Below are 19,622 nucleotides of genomic sequence, written 5' to 3'. Positions count from 1 at the left end.
TTTATATTTCATGAACGGGAAAGATAGAAAATGCCATGTTTACTGTTGGGCTCAATGTGGGCATGGGAAGCCTGTGGTGACGCGAGGTTAGTAGGCTACGTGGGCATTGGTGTCTAAGCCCTGGCTGGGTGGACTGGACATGCAGTACAGTGGAGGATACCAACTATACTGTCATGTTCCAATCCAACCCAAGGACTGTGTACTCAACTGTAGTCTATTTATAATTAGATTCTGAGCCAATTGATCTAGTATGAACCGCAATAACGTGCATTGTGTACTATACACTGAGATCACATTAGATATGATGTTGTATGTATGGGATTTATAGCTTGTATGGAGTTATTTTGCATTCAACTTGATCATAAAATAGTAAGATACCGTTCATGCAGTTGATTGTACCACCTATAGCTCCAGACTTCCAGTGACCAGTGATGCACATTTGACACCGTGATAAACAGAGGTAACAGCTGGGGGAAACAAAAGCTGTTGAAATGTAGATCAAACTCAATGTCGGATGTCTCTTTTTAGAATGTTGTTTTTTGACTATGCACAGAAACCGCATGGCAACAACAATAATATCCAGCTGCCATTGGCTTTTAATGATTATTGTAGGCCTATACTCTCAAAAGACACATTGCAATAGTGACCCTGAGTGCATGGTGGTGGTATGAGATCATGGAAGTGCTAGCAGAATGAGATTTACTAGATTAACCTGCATCATTATCAGAAAATTACTTGTGCCATATACGTAAGTTAAAGAGCTGTATGTGAATTTATTATGAAGTTAGGAAAACAAGACTGTCTTCCATACACTGAGCATGTGCAGGCTGCTGCTAAGCTGTGTGTGTGTGTGTGTGAGTGTGAGTGTGAGTGTGAGTGTGAGTGTGTGTGTGTGGAGAGAGACTACCGCTTCCTGCCAGCCTGTCTGTCTGTCTGGTGGTCTCCCCCGGTCTCCCCTACCATTAGGCGGTGGTGTGGGTGGGTGGGTGGGTGGGGGGGTGTTAAGTAGGTCAGATGACCCTGCTATAATGCTGGTGGAACTGTTTTCAACCTGTCAATGAACAGAACAGCTGAAACTTTGCATTTATAACATTTTATAGTCAATGCACTCTACAGTGCACCGTGTGAAGAGTTCTGTCTCTCCAACTTTAGTTGGTGTAATGCTTCAAGCCCCCCCCCCCCCTCCCCCACCCAGACAGTGGCAGGATCATCATGGATGGTATTAGAGGCTCTGAGAGACACACACATAGCTTTCTATGTCACAAGTCAAGCCTGGTCCCTCTAGGTCACTGTCAAGCTGCACTTAGCCCCTTTCGGGACCCTTTGTTTTCTTTTCTGTATTTGGGACGAATATGGAACATGTGGCTAGGCTGCATTGAGGTACAACTCTCCGAAAGTATACTGAACAACAGCGTTATCATCAATAACAGACGACGAGTGCATGTATATGTACATACAGCTTCTTCTCATGCTGTGGTATTGCATGCAGCTACAGTATGTTATGGTTATTGTAGCAAAGGGAATCGGGTTTCATTGGAGTAGGATTGCTTCCTTGCCCCATACATTTAAAATGCCGGCTCCTACTACAACAATCTGACATACATTTATTGAGTGAGGATTCGGAAGTGCTTTGTATTTGTCAATCCAAGTTAATCAGCTGCCATGAAGAGAAGTAGTATTAAAACGAAAGATGAAACAAGTCCAAGGTTGTTCTTGTCATTTAGATATCAGTGTTCAAACATGACTTTGGCCTAACCAAACCATGATGCAATTAGTTGTTCATTTTTTTTAATGTCAGTTTACATTGAGTTTACTATAGACTCATTGAAGTATGTCAGGAATGCAAGATTTCTATTTATTTATTTTACTGAGTTTCAAACTCTATATGATTTGTAATACCTTTTAATGGTTTGTGTGATCTTTGACTATGGTCTTTACATTGATCCGAAATAATCTAGATAATCTCATATGTGTTGTGTTTTAAAGCTGCCTAAATCAGTCTGCCACTTTGGATAGACTTTCCATCAGCTCCAGTGTGTCACTATTGAGCCAGCCAGCCAGTCTGAGTTCAGTTGGGTAAACAACCACTCAACCAGGGTGTGTTCAAAATCCTCTCTGTCATATTGTCCACACCAGGTTATAAAAATAACCATGCAGGGCAACCAGATAACACACAGTACTTGCTTTTGCTTTTAATGACATGTTGTATCTCATAATAGCAGCTCCCTCTTTAATTTAGACTCGAGGGGATTTAATTCCTGGCAAACTTGTTTTTCACTGCAAGGTATGTTATTTAGCTTTTAGTTGTAGTCTACCAGACTGCAGCCAACATTTCACATAGTTGTATGCCAGTAAAGCTCGGGAAATAGGCCTGCACTTTACATCCAGGGATTCCATGCCAGAAAATGTAGGAATGCTTTGCTGTTTCCTAGATTGCAGGACAGTAGGGTTGTGAAAGACCAATGGTATTTTCTGTTTCTTTTCAAATGAAGGCTTGTGTGGGTAGTACTAGTAATCTTTGAAATGATATCAACCATAATGAATGCCTGTGAAAATGTACTCGTCAGCACCCTCTCATATCCTCTCTGGGATACCATAGCTCTCAGGGACAGGGATGAATTTGTGGGATATGGAGTGACACCACAAGTTGCATAATTAGGCCTAACATCTTAAAATTAGACTTCTTGTCAGCTTCCTTTTTTTCCCGTGTGTGTGTGTGTGTGTGTGTGTGTGTGTGTGTGTGTGCGCGTGCTTACGTGGATCTATGGACCTGTATATTAATCGATGCTCCCCCTGCCTGTGCCCCCCTCGGTACTGTGTGGTGCCCTGGCAGCTGTGGAATTTTAGGGGAGGAGCGTGGCCACTAGCCCTTGGGCACAAGCAGGACGCAGTTGGGGCAGACTCAGACAAGCACTTTGAATCTGTATCTCACTCCCTCTGACTCTCTCTGTCCCCTCTTTGGGTCCGCCTTTCTGTTTCTCTTATCTGTTGACCTTATGATGATGATGATTGATTTATTTCAGACACAATAGGTCCATATACAAAACAAAGGACAATAAAAGTATAACACAGGAGAGATAGCCTATGTACCAGACTTCACTCCATACGGCCCAGATCAATTAAAAACATAATAAACATTGCCTCCAGTCAGTGTTTCCAAAAGCATGAGGAAAACCTTGTATCACTCACATTTTGACCTGAGATCAGATTCTAAAAATGTCTTCTACATCCTGACAGTTTTCTGAAAAAGCTATGTGTCGTTCTTCGATTTTTCAAAAATAGCAGACCTACAAGCTCGTAGCGCGCCACTCGGTGGCGCGCTATAACGGCACCACAAGTGAGCTGTATATATAGTGGAGTGCAATATGTTTTAAAAGTTAGAAAGTTGTCTGTACACATGACATTTTCGTGCTAGCATGTTTGCTTGCCCATATAGTTTACACTAGCACTGGCGCTGCACATCATCATTCATCATCACAGAGATCATCCCTGATTATGTGACCCAGGTATTTAAACTTATTTACAACCTCCAATACTTTACCTTACAAAGTTTGCCTTCAAGTCCAAATTGTTTTGTGTCACTTGGTGGAAATAACTCATTTCTATAAAACATAAAAAAGGCTTTACACTTCTAAGTTTAGTTTATGCTACATCGCACAATGGTGTTAATAATGCTGTCAAGAACTGACTTTCAAACGCATCATATCACTTAACAATTAATTCCTGTCTGTGTAGCAGAGTGGCTCACAACCTCAGCCCGATGGCCTAAAAGTCTAATATCTCCCCGGATTCACAGCTCGGGTACGATTCCTAAAAGTCTAATATCTCCCCGGATTCACAGCTCGGTTACGATTCCTAAAAGTCTAATATCTCCCCGGCGAGTCACAGGCAGGGTACAATTCCTAAAAGTCTAATGTCTCCCCCGTCGAGTCACCGCCCGGGTACGATTCCTAAAAGTCTTAATATGAGTCACAGCCCAGCTACGATTGCCGGGCGTTACATCTGCAAGTGACACCATCGTACTATGGAGTATAAATGATGAGGCTTATCCAATCCAATCCACTTTATTTATATAGCATGTTTCAAGGTTTATAAAGTGCTGTACAGGGGGGGAAAAAATCACACCCGTGTGAAGTGAGGATCGCTCTTATCATCGTACATCATCATGATGTAAAATAGACACAATGGGCAGTATTATGCGTGTCTTAAGTACCAGGTCTTATTACTTAACTTAAGACCTGGAGGCGTGGTCAATGCTGTTTGGCCACTCAGAATAGCCAAATGGCATTGATCACGCCTCCAGGTAAGTAATAAGTAATAAGACCTATGATACTGCCCTATGTCTATAGACACTATGACGTAAAATTGTCCATTCATTCATTGTCAATGGGAATTTAATGTTTGTGTAGGACAAGGTTTGTGCACACACACACCTAAAGCTAGCGCCCCTCAATAAAAAACAAATACACTATAGCTAAAACACAGAGAAACAACAGCAAGAACACAGTACGAAACACATCACTGAAAAGTACAAGACTGACACAGCAGACGGTGAAACAAAACAGAACATGGACCAAAGAAACTCTCAAGCGGCGTTAGTAGACGTGCGGCAGAGTTTTGCAAGGGAGGCTTGGTTTTAAACCAACATAAAGTGCATTACAATAGACCAACCGCATAGAAATAAAGGCATGGATGAGCCGCTCAAAATCCCTAAAGGATAGCACAGACTTGATCCTTTCATTTCTCCTACTTTACCTGAAGCCGTGCCTCGTAAAATCATAGGGGGATATGCATTTTCAAGCAGTATGCAGTATCCACAGTTACACACACACACACACACACACACACACACACACACACACACGAGACTGGGGGCATTAGAAGCACTGAGGCCAGGCGGAGGTCTGTGGCCTCATTGCACTGAGCGACCGGCTGTTGATTAATAGCCCTGGACATGAGTGACAGGGCACTGAGTTAAACAAAGTGGACCGATGAGGTATACAGGCATTAAGAATGGATTTAATACAGAGCTGATTTAAATGGTCGTTAACAGCTTTTGTACAATATTGAATGGGACACTAGAGAAAAGCTAAATGGACGTTTATCTTTTGTTGGGTTTTTTGTGTGTTATTTCACATGCACATACTCACAGCCCATACTCACAGCTGCTCACTATATTAATTGCACCTTGTTTTTTGAGTGGTGCAGCCACTCCCTTACGGAGCTATGTGTGTGTGTGGGTGGGTGGCTGGGTGCGTCTGAGCACGAAAACAGCATGGTTGTTTTTCACCACCTGTGTGCAACCTAACACACATGCACATATTAACTGTATATATGGTGATTCCGGATGTGCCAGTACAGTACAGAGGGTACAGTAGAGGGACCCCCACACGGTAACTCTGTCATTTCTCAACCGTTTTGGCTCGCCGGAATCCTGTGGGTCTGGAACTTCCACCCTCCCCACCCCCACACGGAGTTGCACCACTCACTTCAAGTTCACACGGGTGTGATTTTTAAATTCAGAGATCAGTTGTTCAATAGCCAGTAGCCATTACAAAATCATCATTAGAATGACTATTATCCAATATGAGTATGTTGACAAAGAATTCCTTTAGTCTAGAACGAAGATTAGCCCAAGGCTGTTGTAAAGTATAGAACACTGACCATGCCAACTGACATGGGCCATTATTGATTTGTATGATGGTTCAAAATTAAAGTTAAAGTTAATTATTACAAACAATGGGAGAAAGCACTCCTATTGTAAACTACCCGGGCCGGTCCTAATTGCACTCTATAGTCTAGGGCAGGGGTTCTCAACCTGGGGGTCACGGCCCCTCGGGGGGGTCGCCAAATTATGTTGGGGGGTCCCCAGATTATTAAAAGAAAAAGTGACTGGAAAATGGAAATTAAGAGTTTACATAGTACACATAGTAAATGCATAAACCTGCCTTTCAGTATATATTTATGATGATTTTTGAGTGGTGTAAACCACTCCTACAACTGGCTTTTTTGTGCAGAAAAAATGAGCATGGTTGCTATGTTCACCCTGTTGTAATGACGTAATGAAATCACACCCGGGTGAACAGGGTGAACATAGCAACCATGCTCATTTTTTCTGCACAAACAAAGCCAGGTAATGAAATCACACCCGGGTGTGATTTCATTACGTCAGACATGATTTCATTACGTCAGACAGACCTTACACCACTCAGTTCACACGGGTGTGATTTTTATTTTTCTATAATTAAGGTTATTGTAGCGGTCAATTTGTATTGGGGTGGGGAGGGGGGCGCGGCAGGTGTCACGAGACATGGCCGAAGCATTTCTGGGGGGGAGTCATACTATGGTCCGACGGAGCATTGGTTCGAAGGAGCATTGGTCCAAGGTGCGTTGGGGGTCGGGAGAGGGTTGGGGTTAGGTTTAGGTGTGCTGCCCCGGGGGAGGTTAGGGTTAGGGTGAGGGTTTGAGGTAGGTTGTCGTTCGGACCAATGCTCCGTCGGACCAAACGCATGAACCCTTTCTGGGGGTCCCCAGTCAAAAACGTTAAGAAAGAACCCCTCGTCTAGGGCTCTCTATGCAGCTGCTGCAATGCATTGTAAATGTAACTTCGATCATATTCAGTGAGGAGTCCTTTTTAAATAAGAAGATTGTTGGAGTGGCTTCATTTTGAGTTGGTCAAGCATCAGCCATGTTTTTTGTTTTGTTTTTCTTCCCTCTGAGAAGTTGGACCGGGCATCAATCATCGCACTGTGAGCATTTCACCAGCTACAAAGATGAAACTTTTAGTGAGATACGATACGAGGGGAGGGTTAGCATACTGTATATCTGTCTGTCCTGTCTATCTCAAATTAGGAGCAGGTGTTCTTAATTTTGTCACTGGGAGTCAAAAGTAGAACTTAGAAAAAAAGTAGAACTAGGGGTGCACGATTATGAAATTATGACCGATATCTGATCTCCGGTTATTTGCGGGGTCATATCTGCCGATACCGATTCTGACCGATTCCGATATTATACAGAGGACCTGAAACAAGCCTAGGCACTATAGGGGTTTGGCCCAAAGCCTGTTAATAAAGTATTCAATCAATCAATAAATAACCTATACTCTTTTCCAAGTGTCTGTTTTCACAACTGAATGACTACTGAATGAGATGAGTGCACAAATTAAATTTAGATTTTTTTTCTTGTATTATTTTTTTAGACTGTTCCGATACCGATGTGGCATTTTTATGGCCGATATGGCCTATTCCGATTATGCTACCAATTAATCGTGCAATCCCTACTTATACATGTGCATTACAGACCAGGACAGTGACTAGAGGGGAGAGAGTGTGTGGACAGAGTAGGACCAGTGTGTGGACAGAGTAGGACCAGTGTACTGTATGTGAGAAATGCAGAGTGGCCTCTGCCTCATTTACGGGCCCACGCTGTACCAGGAAGTGAGCCTGACACTGTGGAAAAGAGCAGGCATTGTCTTGAGACCGTCTGTTTGGTTTGGAGTAGTCTGAGGGGTATAATATATCCACCCCCAGGGCACCATGGTAGAATGAGCAACATGCTGGTTATTGTCACTGGCTTGGTCTCCCATTTATCAGTGAGTGCTCTGTTTAATTGCATAGCAGTGTTTGGGTTTAATGTATTTCGTTATGGTTGGTAATCCAGACATGATTGAAATCTGCACTGGCTTGTATATCTCGCAATATGGTTATCCGACCATTCCTGACCCGGCGTAGTAATATTGGGTAGGTTTGAAAACCTTGCTCCTGGGCTGCAAAATAAACAAAGGGCCACGTGACAGGGCCAATTGAATTTCGATTAATTGCATCTGATAAGATTCCTCTTTAGAGTACTGGCAATTATACCAAATCTCTGCTGAAACTTGTGATGGAATGGTCTCTCAATTAGGCTATAGCAATGCTATCCTACATTCCTTCAGGTTCAATTTATGTAGGCCTACACATAAATACAATGATATTTATTTATTTATTGTTTTATTTATTGTTTTATTTTGTTTGGCTGATTCTCAAAGTAGAACTCGCTGTATTTTGTTACGATTTTAAGACTTTACACACGACCAACATTCTTGGTTGGTGATCTCAGAGAAACCAGATGGGGGCAGCCCTTACCTAAAATCGCATCCCCTCCCGTGGATGTAAGATGAGCTTCCCTTCCAATCCTGTTTCCACCCTTTGAAAAGCATAATGGAATGACCAAGACTTGTTGTTTTGATCAAACAGACACACTACACACACAAACTAGAATGAAGTACTATTATGCATCATCGCCATCATCGAACCATCCCCATATATGATATATGAAGCGATGCTGCCTCGTCCTCGTTTGAATCATGAAACAAATTGAACTTCTGTTTATAAAAGTATGTGGACGCCACATGTTTGTTTTGTATAGAGCACACATCGCGGGGAGGTCGTTGCATAGTATGTGTGTGTGTAGTAGTACCCTCACGGGGTGTATACTAGTACTTTTTGAAAAAGTAGGAGGTTTAGGAGGTTCTGTTCTTAATTTCCTAAAGAGCCAACATGGGGTAGTAGTAGGATGTTCGGAGGGGGGTTTTAAGGTTTAAGCCATCCCACTCTCCTAGGGTCCATCCATGCTATTGTCTAACAGAGAGGGCGCGCTATTTGCAAAAACAATTAAAGGTATCCTGCCCTATACTCCCTGTGTGACCGCTATGTAGACTTTTATTCACTCATTATGTGGAGTTTTGATTCACATTATTGCGTTGAAATATGCGAGGATTGTAAAAACGCCAGGGGAGATGGATATATCAGCACTCTCTCTCTGCTGATAGTTACCGAGCGTGGTGTGGTTTTCTAGAGTAGTAGAAGACCGTTGGGTTCCGCGTCTCTCTCGGCCCGGGGGTCAGTCGGATCGGATGCTGCCTTGCCTTGCCTGGCAGGCCGTTGAGCAGCACGCATAGGACGGGGAGAAAGGAGCACGGCGGACCGCTAAGGACAGCCAGGGGGAACACGGATCATTCGGGAGGACACGCACGGACCGACGGAAGGATCTATTTAATACCAAATCGGGACACATGTTGACTTAACGGCCTATACTCTGCTCCTGTTCTGTTCTACCCAATGCATTTGTTATCCTCCACGTCGCTTTATTCCCGTCACTATAAAATCATTCTGTAAGGAATATTTATAAACAATCCCACTACTTCGTCGTCTTCGGTGTCACCACCAGAACCTTGCTGGGATTTTTTCTTCTTTGGACTATCATGGATCTTAGTAAAATGGTAGGTGATTTGATCTCGACTTATTCTATTCTCAGTCTTCCCATCACGATGAAAGCCAGGATAAAAGGCGCAACAGATATGTTAAGGGTGTGGGGGGGGGTGGTGGCGAAGTTAAGTATTAGAACTTAAAATGCAAGTTATCTGATCAAGTTGATCTCGAGCAGTTTTCTTGTTCATTACAACGTGTGTTGTAGCCTAGGGAAGTTTTTGTTGTTGTTGTGGAAAAATGCACTGAACTATACAAGGCTCGTTGATTTCACGAGGCTTTCTGTTCACTAGTGGTTCAATTCCAGCCAAGGCTGCACAACAAGACAAATGTGACACGAATGACAATTACAGATTTCCTAATGTCTGTTGAACGGAAATGCAAATTATTCTTGGCGTTGAAATAAGTGAGTATAGGCTAGTAATGCCAGAGTAATACGCAGGTAGGCTATGTTATTCTTGTTGCAAATCCCACTGATCCAAATTAATCAATTTCGTGTAACTGTAAAACAGTAAAAAACAGACATTTCCATAGGCTACAGTATTCGGGCAGCTATATCTGCTATATCTGCGTGACGTGCACGTGCATACATTTAATGTGATTGGCATTGGCTTTACCTGGACAATAACCCACAACAAACATAACAAAATATATTTAAAAAAAGGGGGGAAAAAGCTTTACAAAATATTTTGTCTTCACGTTTACAGTAAATATTGGAAGAATACTTCAACCACAGCAGGTGCCTAATGACCCAAAGCAACAAAACCTTCACTGCCAATAGGCCTACTATATATCTTGACAAAGACACCTTTTTAATGATTCTTTGCTCAGGGGCGCCCAGAGATAACTTTTTTGAAGACTTAACAAAACAAAGTAAACCCAAACCAGTGGGAGAAGTCAAATTGCTCAATGATTCAACTGGAAGGTTTATTTTCATAGGAAAATCACATCTCAAGTTGACATTTTGAAAAACATTTTCCCTGCAGACTGTGTTGTCAAGTTCCAAATAATGTAGACTCAGCTTGAGTCTTGTGATGAAGTTTCTCTTAATGAGAAATCTCAGCTGAATTTAACTTTTCAGTTTATTTGGAACAAATCTAATCTTAACCGATCTCAGAAAATCCAGCCATTTTGTTATTTGTATTGTAACTCTGTTTCACAGTTTTGGATCAAACAGAATTCAGGCTGCCAAAAGCGTGTGTGTGTGTGTGTGTGTGTGTGTGTGTGTGTGTGTGTGTGTGTGTGTGTGTGTGTGTGTGTGTGTGTGTGTGTGTGTGTGTGTGTGTGTGTGTGTGTGTGTGTGTGTGTGTGTGTGTGTGTGTGTGTGTGTGTGTGTGTGTGTGTGTGTGTGTGTGTGTGTGTGTGTGTGTGTGTGTGTGTGTGTGTGTGTGTGTCCCAAATAGTGGTATGAAAACAAAATCCAGACAAGTTAAGTCAACACCAGATAGTCTCTTAAAAATCACACCGTGTGAAGTGAGGGGCGCTCTTATCATCGTACTCATCATGCCATAACTCAGACACATATGACGTAAATTCTCCATTCATTGTCATGGGAATGTAATGTTTGTGTAGGACAGAAATCTACACTAATAGCTGAATATAGGAGGGCTTGCGCCCCTCATACATTTTTTGCTATGTAAAATATCGGATATCGGCAAAATATCGGGAAATATACAAATTAATATATCGGATCGGAATGGAAAAAACCTGTATCGTTGCATCCCTACTAATTGCTGAATATAGGAGGGGCATGCACCCCTCAAAAAAGGGGGAAAGTCTCAGAGTCAGTCAGAATTCCTTGATGAAATCAAGCAGCAATTTCAGATCAATTTCCAACATCAAGGTGTGCTTCGGAAAACTACACAGACACATTTTGCTGCTGCAGCAGCAGCATTCACCCTTGATTCCTCCCAGAAAGCACGGTCAGGAGGACCTGGACGAATTGGTGACGTCTCGATTGGGGCCAGATCAAGTCGAACCAAGACTAGTCAGATCAAGCCCAGAATAGCACTTGATTTCAACCAACATACATTCTGCCCACTAAGACGGACGTCCCTGGATGAATCAGAGAGAGTCTGATCAAGGCCAGATCAACTTAAGTCATATCATAAAGGCCTATTCATACTCCAGTTTTAGGTGATAAGGTGACCACTGAAACGGTAGTAAAAACCGAGAGATGTGTTCGAGTGAGCGGTGAGTCGCTTATCGTGGCGTCATGTTGTAGTTTTCGGTGGTCACCTTATCACCTAAAACTGGAGTATGAATAGGACTTGACTAGTCAGATCTGGCCCAGAATAAGCTATATTTCAACTGGTGAAGACGTCCTGGAAATGACGTAAAGATCATCCCCATATGGGCTGTGATCTGGCCTAGTCCTGAACGACTAGCTGTGACTCCGTCACTGGAGTCACCGGAGGACGTCATCATGACGTCATTTGGCTTGCTGGGCTATTTCCTATACGGTACACAATATTATGTTCTTACTCTTAGATGCAGTAATTGGTTCTTCTGAATCACTTCACACTCTGTCCAAAGTTCTTGGACTTCCTCTTAGGAAAGAAAAACACTCAGTGTCAGAACCTATCACCTTGCTGCAGTGCACACAGTGCTGTGAAGTGATCATGCTAGTGCTAGCTTAAATGGAGACTAAAATGGGCAAGTGGAGCAGGCAGGGAGCCTCATTCAGCTGCACAGATGTTCCTTTTATAATGTGTGTCTATGACATCACCAGTTCTCCAGGAAGCTCCGCTGGTGAGAGAAAGCAAAGTGAGCTTCAGTGTAGTGTGGTGTAGGGGAGGCTCCTTCAACAGGAGACTACAGAAAGAGCTGTCTTGTTAGGAGAGGCTCATAAAACCCGCCGTGGGGCTTAGGCCAAACTTTTTATTAAGCCAGTTCACACACACAGGCACGCACGCACACGAGCGCGTGCACACACACAGTTATAAACGCTGTCTACACCCCCCACACACACACACATTCGTACACTACTGATAGCCACTGATACAGTGTGTTTTGTGTGGTTCAGTAGTACCACCTGCCACCCTGCCCATCCACCTCTGCGCCCCCCCCCCCAACCAGGAACAGAAGTCCACTGCTCTGAGGTCACCCTACTGAACTAATTGAGAACCCATCATCACCAAAAATAAAGGAAAAACAGTGCCCTCTTTTCCTTTGAATTTGACGTTAGTCAACAGTCTCAACAGAGACTGGTCTATACCTATACCGAAGAGCAGGAAGCTCCTTGTTGTCAGGCTCCTAATGGTCTCTTCGGGGCACAGTGTCATCCCACAAGGCATATGTGCATCACGGGACGACACACTGTTGTTGATGGGTTAATAAAGAGGCACAGTGTGTTTAGCTGGAAATGATCGCACTGTTTTTAGGAGTTTTTAGCTATTTCATTGATAAATAATCCCATTATTCTTCGAATCGTGTTTTTCACTGACTTTTACCGCTCCCCAGTGCTTAATTCTGCTTCCATTTTAGTGCTGCACAATTAATCGAAAAAAGACCGAGATCTATATTCAGACTCCTACCGTATGTATGCGATCTCATCTAATTTCTAAATTTCAGCAAGAATCATGCAGCACTAGTTGGCTGTCCAATCCATTTGAGTTACTCTTACGTTTTTGCTACAAGAGAGAGACTTTAGCCGAGGTTTTATCCATTTTGACCTGAGATCAGATTCTAAAAATGTCTTCTACATCCTGACAGTTTTCTGAAAAAGCTATGTTTCTATGTCAGTGGTTCTTCGATTTTTCAAAAATAGCAGACCTACAAGCTCGTAGCACGCCACTCGGTGGCGCGCTATGAGCTTGTAGATCTGCTATTTTTCAATAGCTAAAGCATAACATAATGCTAACACCAAAAGGGGTTCCCGCACAAAATGGGTTAAGACAAGTCAAGCACTTTGATGATGTCTGTTTAAGGCCACAGTAGATGGCCCCAGGTGCCACATTTAGAATGTAGTAATGTTCAGCAACTACAGACTAAAGACAATATATATTTTCATGGCCAAAATGAGAATCGTGTGAGAATCATCTCAATTCTTGTGGAGGAAAATCTTAGATTCGCATTAAGAGCATTGATTCTGCACTCTAGGGTATGTGCATGCTTAAAGTGAATGGCACATCGAGTGGCAAATCGAGTGGCAAAGCAACATGCAAAGTGAGTTTAACATCGTTTAATGTTGTTTAATGCAATCAGATAGGACTTTCCTGTTTGGATGTATGGGTTGTCAAGGCCAGAAAGTAGTTTTTTGACACTCTGTAGGCATTCCTGCATAACTTCCGGGTTTGATGATGATGTCACGCGCATACCCTCTATTCATTTTGATTATATAAACGGTATTTGCATACTGTAGGCATTAAGGCAAGTTTATTTGTATTGCACATTTCAACAACGAGGCAAAGTGCTGTATAAAACATTAGGACGGAGCATTAAGAGACCGTAGCTCAATGTTTGCTAGTTTGCATGTTTTAAGTGTCTAGATCACGGCACCAATATTGCTGCCTGAGGTCAATCCCTGCTGACGCTGAGGGAGCTGCTAAAAACAAATCCGTTCACTCAGTGCTGTAAGACGACTGTTTAAAAACAGCCCCTGAATGGCACCGGCAGCCTGTGTTATGGCTAACTCCAGTGGCCTCAAGTGTGGCCCTAATGGGTTTTATATGCAGTTCTGTTTGTTTTGTCTTTCCCCAGGATAGATAAATGTGGGACACACTTTAGCTAGTATAGACACACACGGGAGAAGTGAGCACATGCGGCAGAATATTCTAGTATTCTATCTTCCGACTCCTCTTCTTCAGTCTGATTTATACAGGGTTCATACTTCTTAGTGGGGAAGGGACTTATCGACCTTCATCAGTTATTTATTGCACTTATACCTGTGATACTTTAAACTGTGAATACTCTAGTACTGTCTGTTTTAAAAAGCGTTATGTACTACTGCACTTTTGCCCAAGACAAATTTCCCCTCGTGGGACAATAAAGTATATCTCATCTCATCTCATCCCAACGTCCCACGCTCATGAAATTCCTGGAAATATTTTATATTTCTGAACTCCTGGAAAAGGCGTGGAATTTATCAAGGGTCCTGGAAAAACAGTTGGCTATGCATTGATCTGGCCATTGATTTACCGTAGTAAAAAAAAAAAGAAGGAAATATTACAGGAAATATGTAACATAAGTCATTTTTTGCCAAACGGGCTGCGTGATTGCACGACATCTGGAATGGAATTATACCATTATATATTCTATTCTATCTACCAGCTCAGTGGCCTTGTGGTTAGAGTGTCCGCCCTGAGACTGGGAGGTCGGGGTTCGATCCCCGGCCGGGTCATACCAAAGACTCTAAAAATGGGACCCAGTGCCTCCCTGCTTGACACTCAGCATCAAGGGTTGGATTGGGGGTAAGTCCCTGCGACATACTAGCGTCATGTCCAGGCGGTGTACTTGTACATCAAGCTGCTACAGAAACAGGAGATGGGCTCCTGCCCTATGGGCCTCATGGCTCGGCAAGGCTACTTACTATATTCTATTCTATGCTTTATTGTTGCCACACTGCCTGTCTTTGGGCATTGCACATAGGAGTAAGAGACTCATTAGTCATTATTGTGCTGAATGATTTTTAGTTCAATGGTGTGGGGAAAATGTGTGGGAACCCTGTCTACACTACAGTATATTTACTTGTGTGTCAGTGTCGGGCACCGAAAATAACCAATTTACAAGCTCACAAGAGCTTGTAGATCGTCTATTTTTGGTGCGTGACAGACTCCCCGTGCAGTGCACACTGCACACTAAGCTAAGTATAACTCGGCCTTTAGACGCTCTGAGAGGTGCAGAGTGACTGTTCTTTTAGAACGGATGTCCATGCATGGCAGCAGCAAATTGTCAAACGGTCCTTTTAAACAAGCAACACAGTAGGCTCTTTGGAGGTATTGACCTTTTGGAACAGGGTGGAGTGAGTTACTCATGGAAAAAAAACAAATCTGCCCTTAATAATAGGCGACGGCTGGCTGCTGTGTGTTGGTTTCACATGTGTTTTTTTTTTGTCTTACATGTTGTAATTAATGTGAGGACTTGCATTTGACAAGGAAGTGGTAATAATGTACTTTTTGAAACTATTCTCAGGCACGCCACCCATCCAAGTAAACGGAGAAGCGATATTAATTTAACTCAATCCCTCTCTTAACCTCTGTGTGTGTATCTTGATCTCTTCCTTTTTGAGTGGTGCAACCACTCCAAGGAACAGCAATGTCCGTGTTAACCTATGTGACTATGAGTACCAGGAGGGGCAAAAGTGGCACTGTTGTGCCAGAAACAGAGCGAGAGAGAGATAGTGTTGCACTGTTGCCTAGTGCTAAGAATGCCACAGACGAAAAACAGTCTAAGACTAAGTCCACACTATTTATCCATAATGTATAAATGATGGATAAGGGGTCAGGACAACGAGGCCTTTTCGTGGAGGGGTCAGAATGACATTTGGACTTAAGACTGTTTTTCGTCTGTGGTACTCGAGAGAGAGAGGCAGGGGGAGAGGGGAGTTGCACCACTCAGTTCACACAGGTGTGATTTTTATTTATCACACATTGTGATGTTTCAGTTGACCTTAAAAGGCACCTGGAATAGCCTGACAAAGGTGTGTGTGCATGCGTGTCGAGGCACACGACAGAGGGAGACAGTGGGAAAGCGCTTTCACTCTGAATGACTGACTGTGAGTGACTAATTCCCGTGCCAGTTGCTGTGGGCTCCCACCCGCCTCCCCCCTCCTCTGGCAGCGACCACGCGACAGACTGTATCAAATATGACTGACTGACTATCGTAAACGATACAGAAACACCTCCCCAACGATATCGCCGAGACGGTTTGTTTATTTTTGGACCACAATGGATTGATTGCATGGCAACTGGTACGAGAATTAGTCACTCGCCGACTAGCCTGGGGTCCACCTATATGCTTTCTATGGCATAGGGCAGCTCCCGGCAGGATCCGCCGAGAGAATCTAGACGCAGCTGCGCGACATGAGACTAATTAATTAGAGCGACAGAGAGAGAGAGGAGTGTGTGTGTGTACGTGTGTGCGTCAATTTAACAAAGGTGCAGACTTTTGTTTTCTCCCTGGAAAAAAAACGTCTGGGTTTCCGAGGCTACTCGCTGACTGACTATGGGCCGATTCATACTCCTATTTTAGAGCCGAATAAAAGTCGGTTCGGCTCTGTAGAGCCTACAATGTGACGTCATTTGAGGTTCGGGGGGCGGGTACCGTCCTAAAGTCGGCTCTTCGGTGCTACTGAAAATTTCTGACGAGCCGAAATCATTTCGGCACTACAGTGCCGAAACAGTGGTAAAATAGGAGTATGAATCGGCCCTTAGCCTGCCTGTGTTTGACTTGGCTGGGCAGGCCCCATTTAGACTGCAGTCACATCGAATTCAAATCTGATTTATTTCTCAAATCTGATCTTTTGGCCTGACCTACCGTTGCATTTGCATTTGCAAGTGACCAGATCGGATCTGTCACAGCCAAATCCAGCCTGAATCAGATCTTCATGAATGCAGATTGCAATCCAATTTGTTAAAAGTCTAAACCCAAACAAGTTACATAATGGAATCCGATTTAGGTCAGGTTACTGCGTTCAGACTGAGACGGATCTCCTGAAATCAGATTTGAAACCACCTCTGAATGTGGCTCAAGTCACATTCGTAAAAATCGGATTCCATGTGACTGTTTTGTTTAAAACAAATCGGATTGACGGATTCCAATCTGGCCGTGGTGGCACAGATCTGATTCAGGCCGCATTTGGCTGCCAGTGTAAATGGGCCTCAAGAGGGTTGGAACTTGGAGCTGGTCATTTTTTCAGCAGACAGGAAGTGGGCAGAACAGGGTGTGCCAAGACAGGAAGTCTGAATGAATTAAAGGCTGCACCTCCATCCCCAGGCAGGCCCATGCCAGACCCAGTGACCCTGCAGCTACCTCACTCACTGTGCCACTGCGTTCAGAGTTTCCTGTTTTCCTCCCTTCATCCCCCTAGTCTCTTTACCATTCCCCTCTAGGTGGGGAAGTCTTGGCAGAAAGCACCACACACATCCACTGTGGGCAGCTGAACCATTTGATTTATGCTAAAGGAAGAGATAGCTCTATAGAGGGTCGTATGCTCAATTGCGCATGCATAAAATGAGTGGCAGATCGAGTGGCAAAGTGAGTTTAACGTTGTTTAATGCAATTAAACTTTTCTGTTTGGATGTATGGGCTGTCAAGGACATAAAGTAGTTTTTTTGCCACTATAGGCATTCCCACATAACTTCCAGGTACGATGATTATGTGACACGCAAACCCTCTATATCCTTTCCTGGCTGCCCACTATTCAGAGGCACTGTGCAAGTGTGCGTTAAAAACACTGTCACCACAAAAGTACTCATCTGAATAATCTATTCAATTTATGTGGCCAGATGGAAATGCATGCAATCTCATTCTCTCTGAATGCTATATAGAGTCTGGAACTATACAAACCCCCGAAATCTGAGTAATGAAGCTGGCATTTCCATTCATGAAAATATATATTAAAATATCTTTAGAGCTTATTTTTTTCATTTCCTTTTCAGACTAAACAACAAGCTATAGTATGCTTAGATGATTTTTATTTATATTAGGATAAATGTGCGCGACTGTAAAGACTAAACGGAAGTGGGGAGGAGGCTCCACTTGCGCTTTATCGCCTACTCATGATAGAGCTTCCGTTGCTCCAAACTGTGTGACGGAAGCATTTGAAAATTGCGAGAGACAGTCTGGCAGCGCGAGACTAGGGCCTGACTCACACCTTTCGATCTAGCATACAACATTGTAGCCCTGGTCCAGTGCTTACAGTGAGTCTCTCTCTGACGCCCTGTGGAAGTCCCTTCCGCAGCCCTCTAGTGATATTCTCACTCCCGTGCGCGGGTTTTCAAATCCCAGCAAATAAACAAAACGACGTAACTACTCACCGAAACAAAGCCTGCTAGACCTTGGTAAAAGTCTATTCTCGTAGCTGGGAAGCGTCTCAGGTCCCCAGCTTCTCTCTAAAATGCACTTTGTGCCATTTTAATAACGCAATGTACCCTGAATTTACCGGGCAGAGTCATTTCTTCTACTACGGCATTTCCGGGTTTTGCCTGCGCCGATCTGGTTGGATTTATTTTATTTAATGATTAAAATAGTGCATTTTAGAGAAGCTGGGGACCTGAGACGCTTCCCAGAGAGACTCGCTGTAAGCACTGGACCAGGGCTAACAACATTGATGCATGCTAGATGTAAAGAAAGGGTTGGTTTACATCTTGCCCCAATGCATTTACAATGGAAGTCACATGGTTTGACACAACATTTGTGTTGTACGGCTTTCGGCTGTGTTTTGACTGCCCCCCACCCCCTCATACAACACAAATGTTGTGTCAAACCATGTGACTCCCATTGGAAATGCATTGTGAGCTTGCATCAGTCAATAAGTCTCATGCATCCGCTATACATCAATCTGTTGTGAAGGTGTGAGTCAGGCCTAAGGCTATAGCCTGCCCTATAGGGTCCACTCCAGCTAGGGCTTCCCAAACTTTTCAGCAGAGAAAGTTGGTGTTTCCTTGTGACCCATTTTCTAAGTTTTAAGCCAGTCTAGAGTCAAAAGTCAATTCGACTGTGCTGTCTATGATGAAAAACAGTTGCTTATATTATGAGCTGAGACTTGATTTTGGAGATTTCGGATTTGATCAGTGATTTGAGCATCGCTACGCTCACATCAAATTGATAACGGATTGATAAATGTAGATTTACTGTTTTGATATCCGTTTGATAAATGAGGTGCATTGTCCCTAATGTTCATCCATCCATGATCCAACAATATTGTAGGGTTTAACCCAGGGGTGCCCAAAAGGTAGATCGCGATCTACCAGTAGATCACAAAGGCTGTGCAGGTAGATCACATGACATGCCCCTAAAGAGTATTTCATTTAAATATTGAAGAAAAATAAGATACAAAAAAAAACATTTCTCCCCCTCTATTTCCCATTCCAAGTGCATTTGTCTTATACTGTACAGAATGTAACACAAACTCTACTATTCCGAAGCCCCCTCAGGTACATATTTAAACTATTTTCAGCAATGGTATAATAATTGATTTGGTGGGTAGATCTTGCCGAGCTGGTCATTTTGAAAGTAGCTCTCAAGTCAAAAAGTGTGGGCACCCCTGGTTTAACCTATCCTTGGCTTTTCTTTTGCATTGCTTTTTCTTGTAATTGAATAGAACTGACTAATTAAGTACTTAATCTGATTGTCTCATATTAGCTTACGCCTGGCTCTTAATGTGCCAGAGCTGAAACGGAGTCATTTGAACTATTAGGCCCTGCTTATTAGATT

The 19,622-nt window shown here is 43.2% G+C and overlaps 1 protein-coding gene across 2 annotated transcripts in view; it reads left to right on the top strand.

The window, feature by feature from the left end:
- The window catches only part of hip1 (huntingtin interacting protein 1), a 107,243-nt gene that overhangs the window by 477 nt on the left and 87,144 nt on the right, over positions 1-19,622 (top strand). The window contains exon 1 of one of the 2 annotated variants that reach the window (XM_079514735.1): positions 8,673-9,259. The exons of the other annotated variant lie outside the window; for it this stretch is intronic. Within the exon in view, the coding sequence (XP_079370861.1) occupies positions 9,242-9,259 (18 nt within the window). The 5' untranslated portion in view covers positions 8,673-9,241. Of the gene's footprint in view, positions 1-8,672; positions 9,260-19,622 lie in introns of those variants that run through there. 2 annotated transcript variants of the gene reach the window in all.

Source organism: Electrona antarctica (genome assembly GCF_951216825.1).
Source record: "Electrona antarctica genome assembly, chromosome: 11".
Lineage (NCBI taxonomy): Eukaryota > Metazoa > Chordata > Actinopteri > Myctophiformes > Myctophidae > Electrona > Electrona antarctica.
This window is presented reverse-complemented; position numbering and strand designations above follow the sequence as displayed.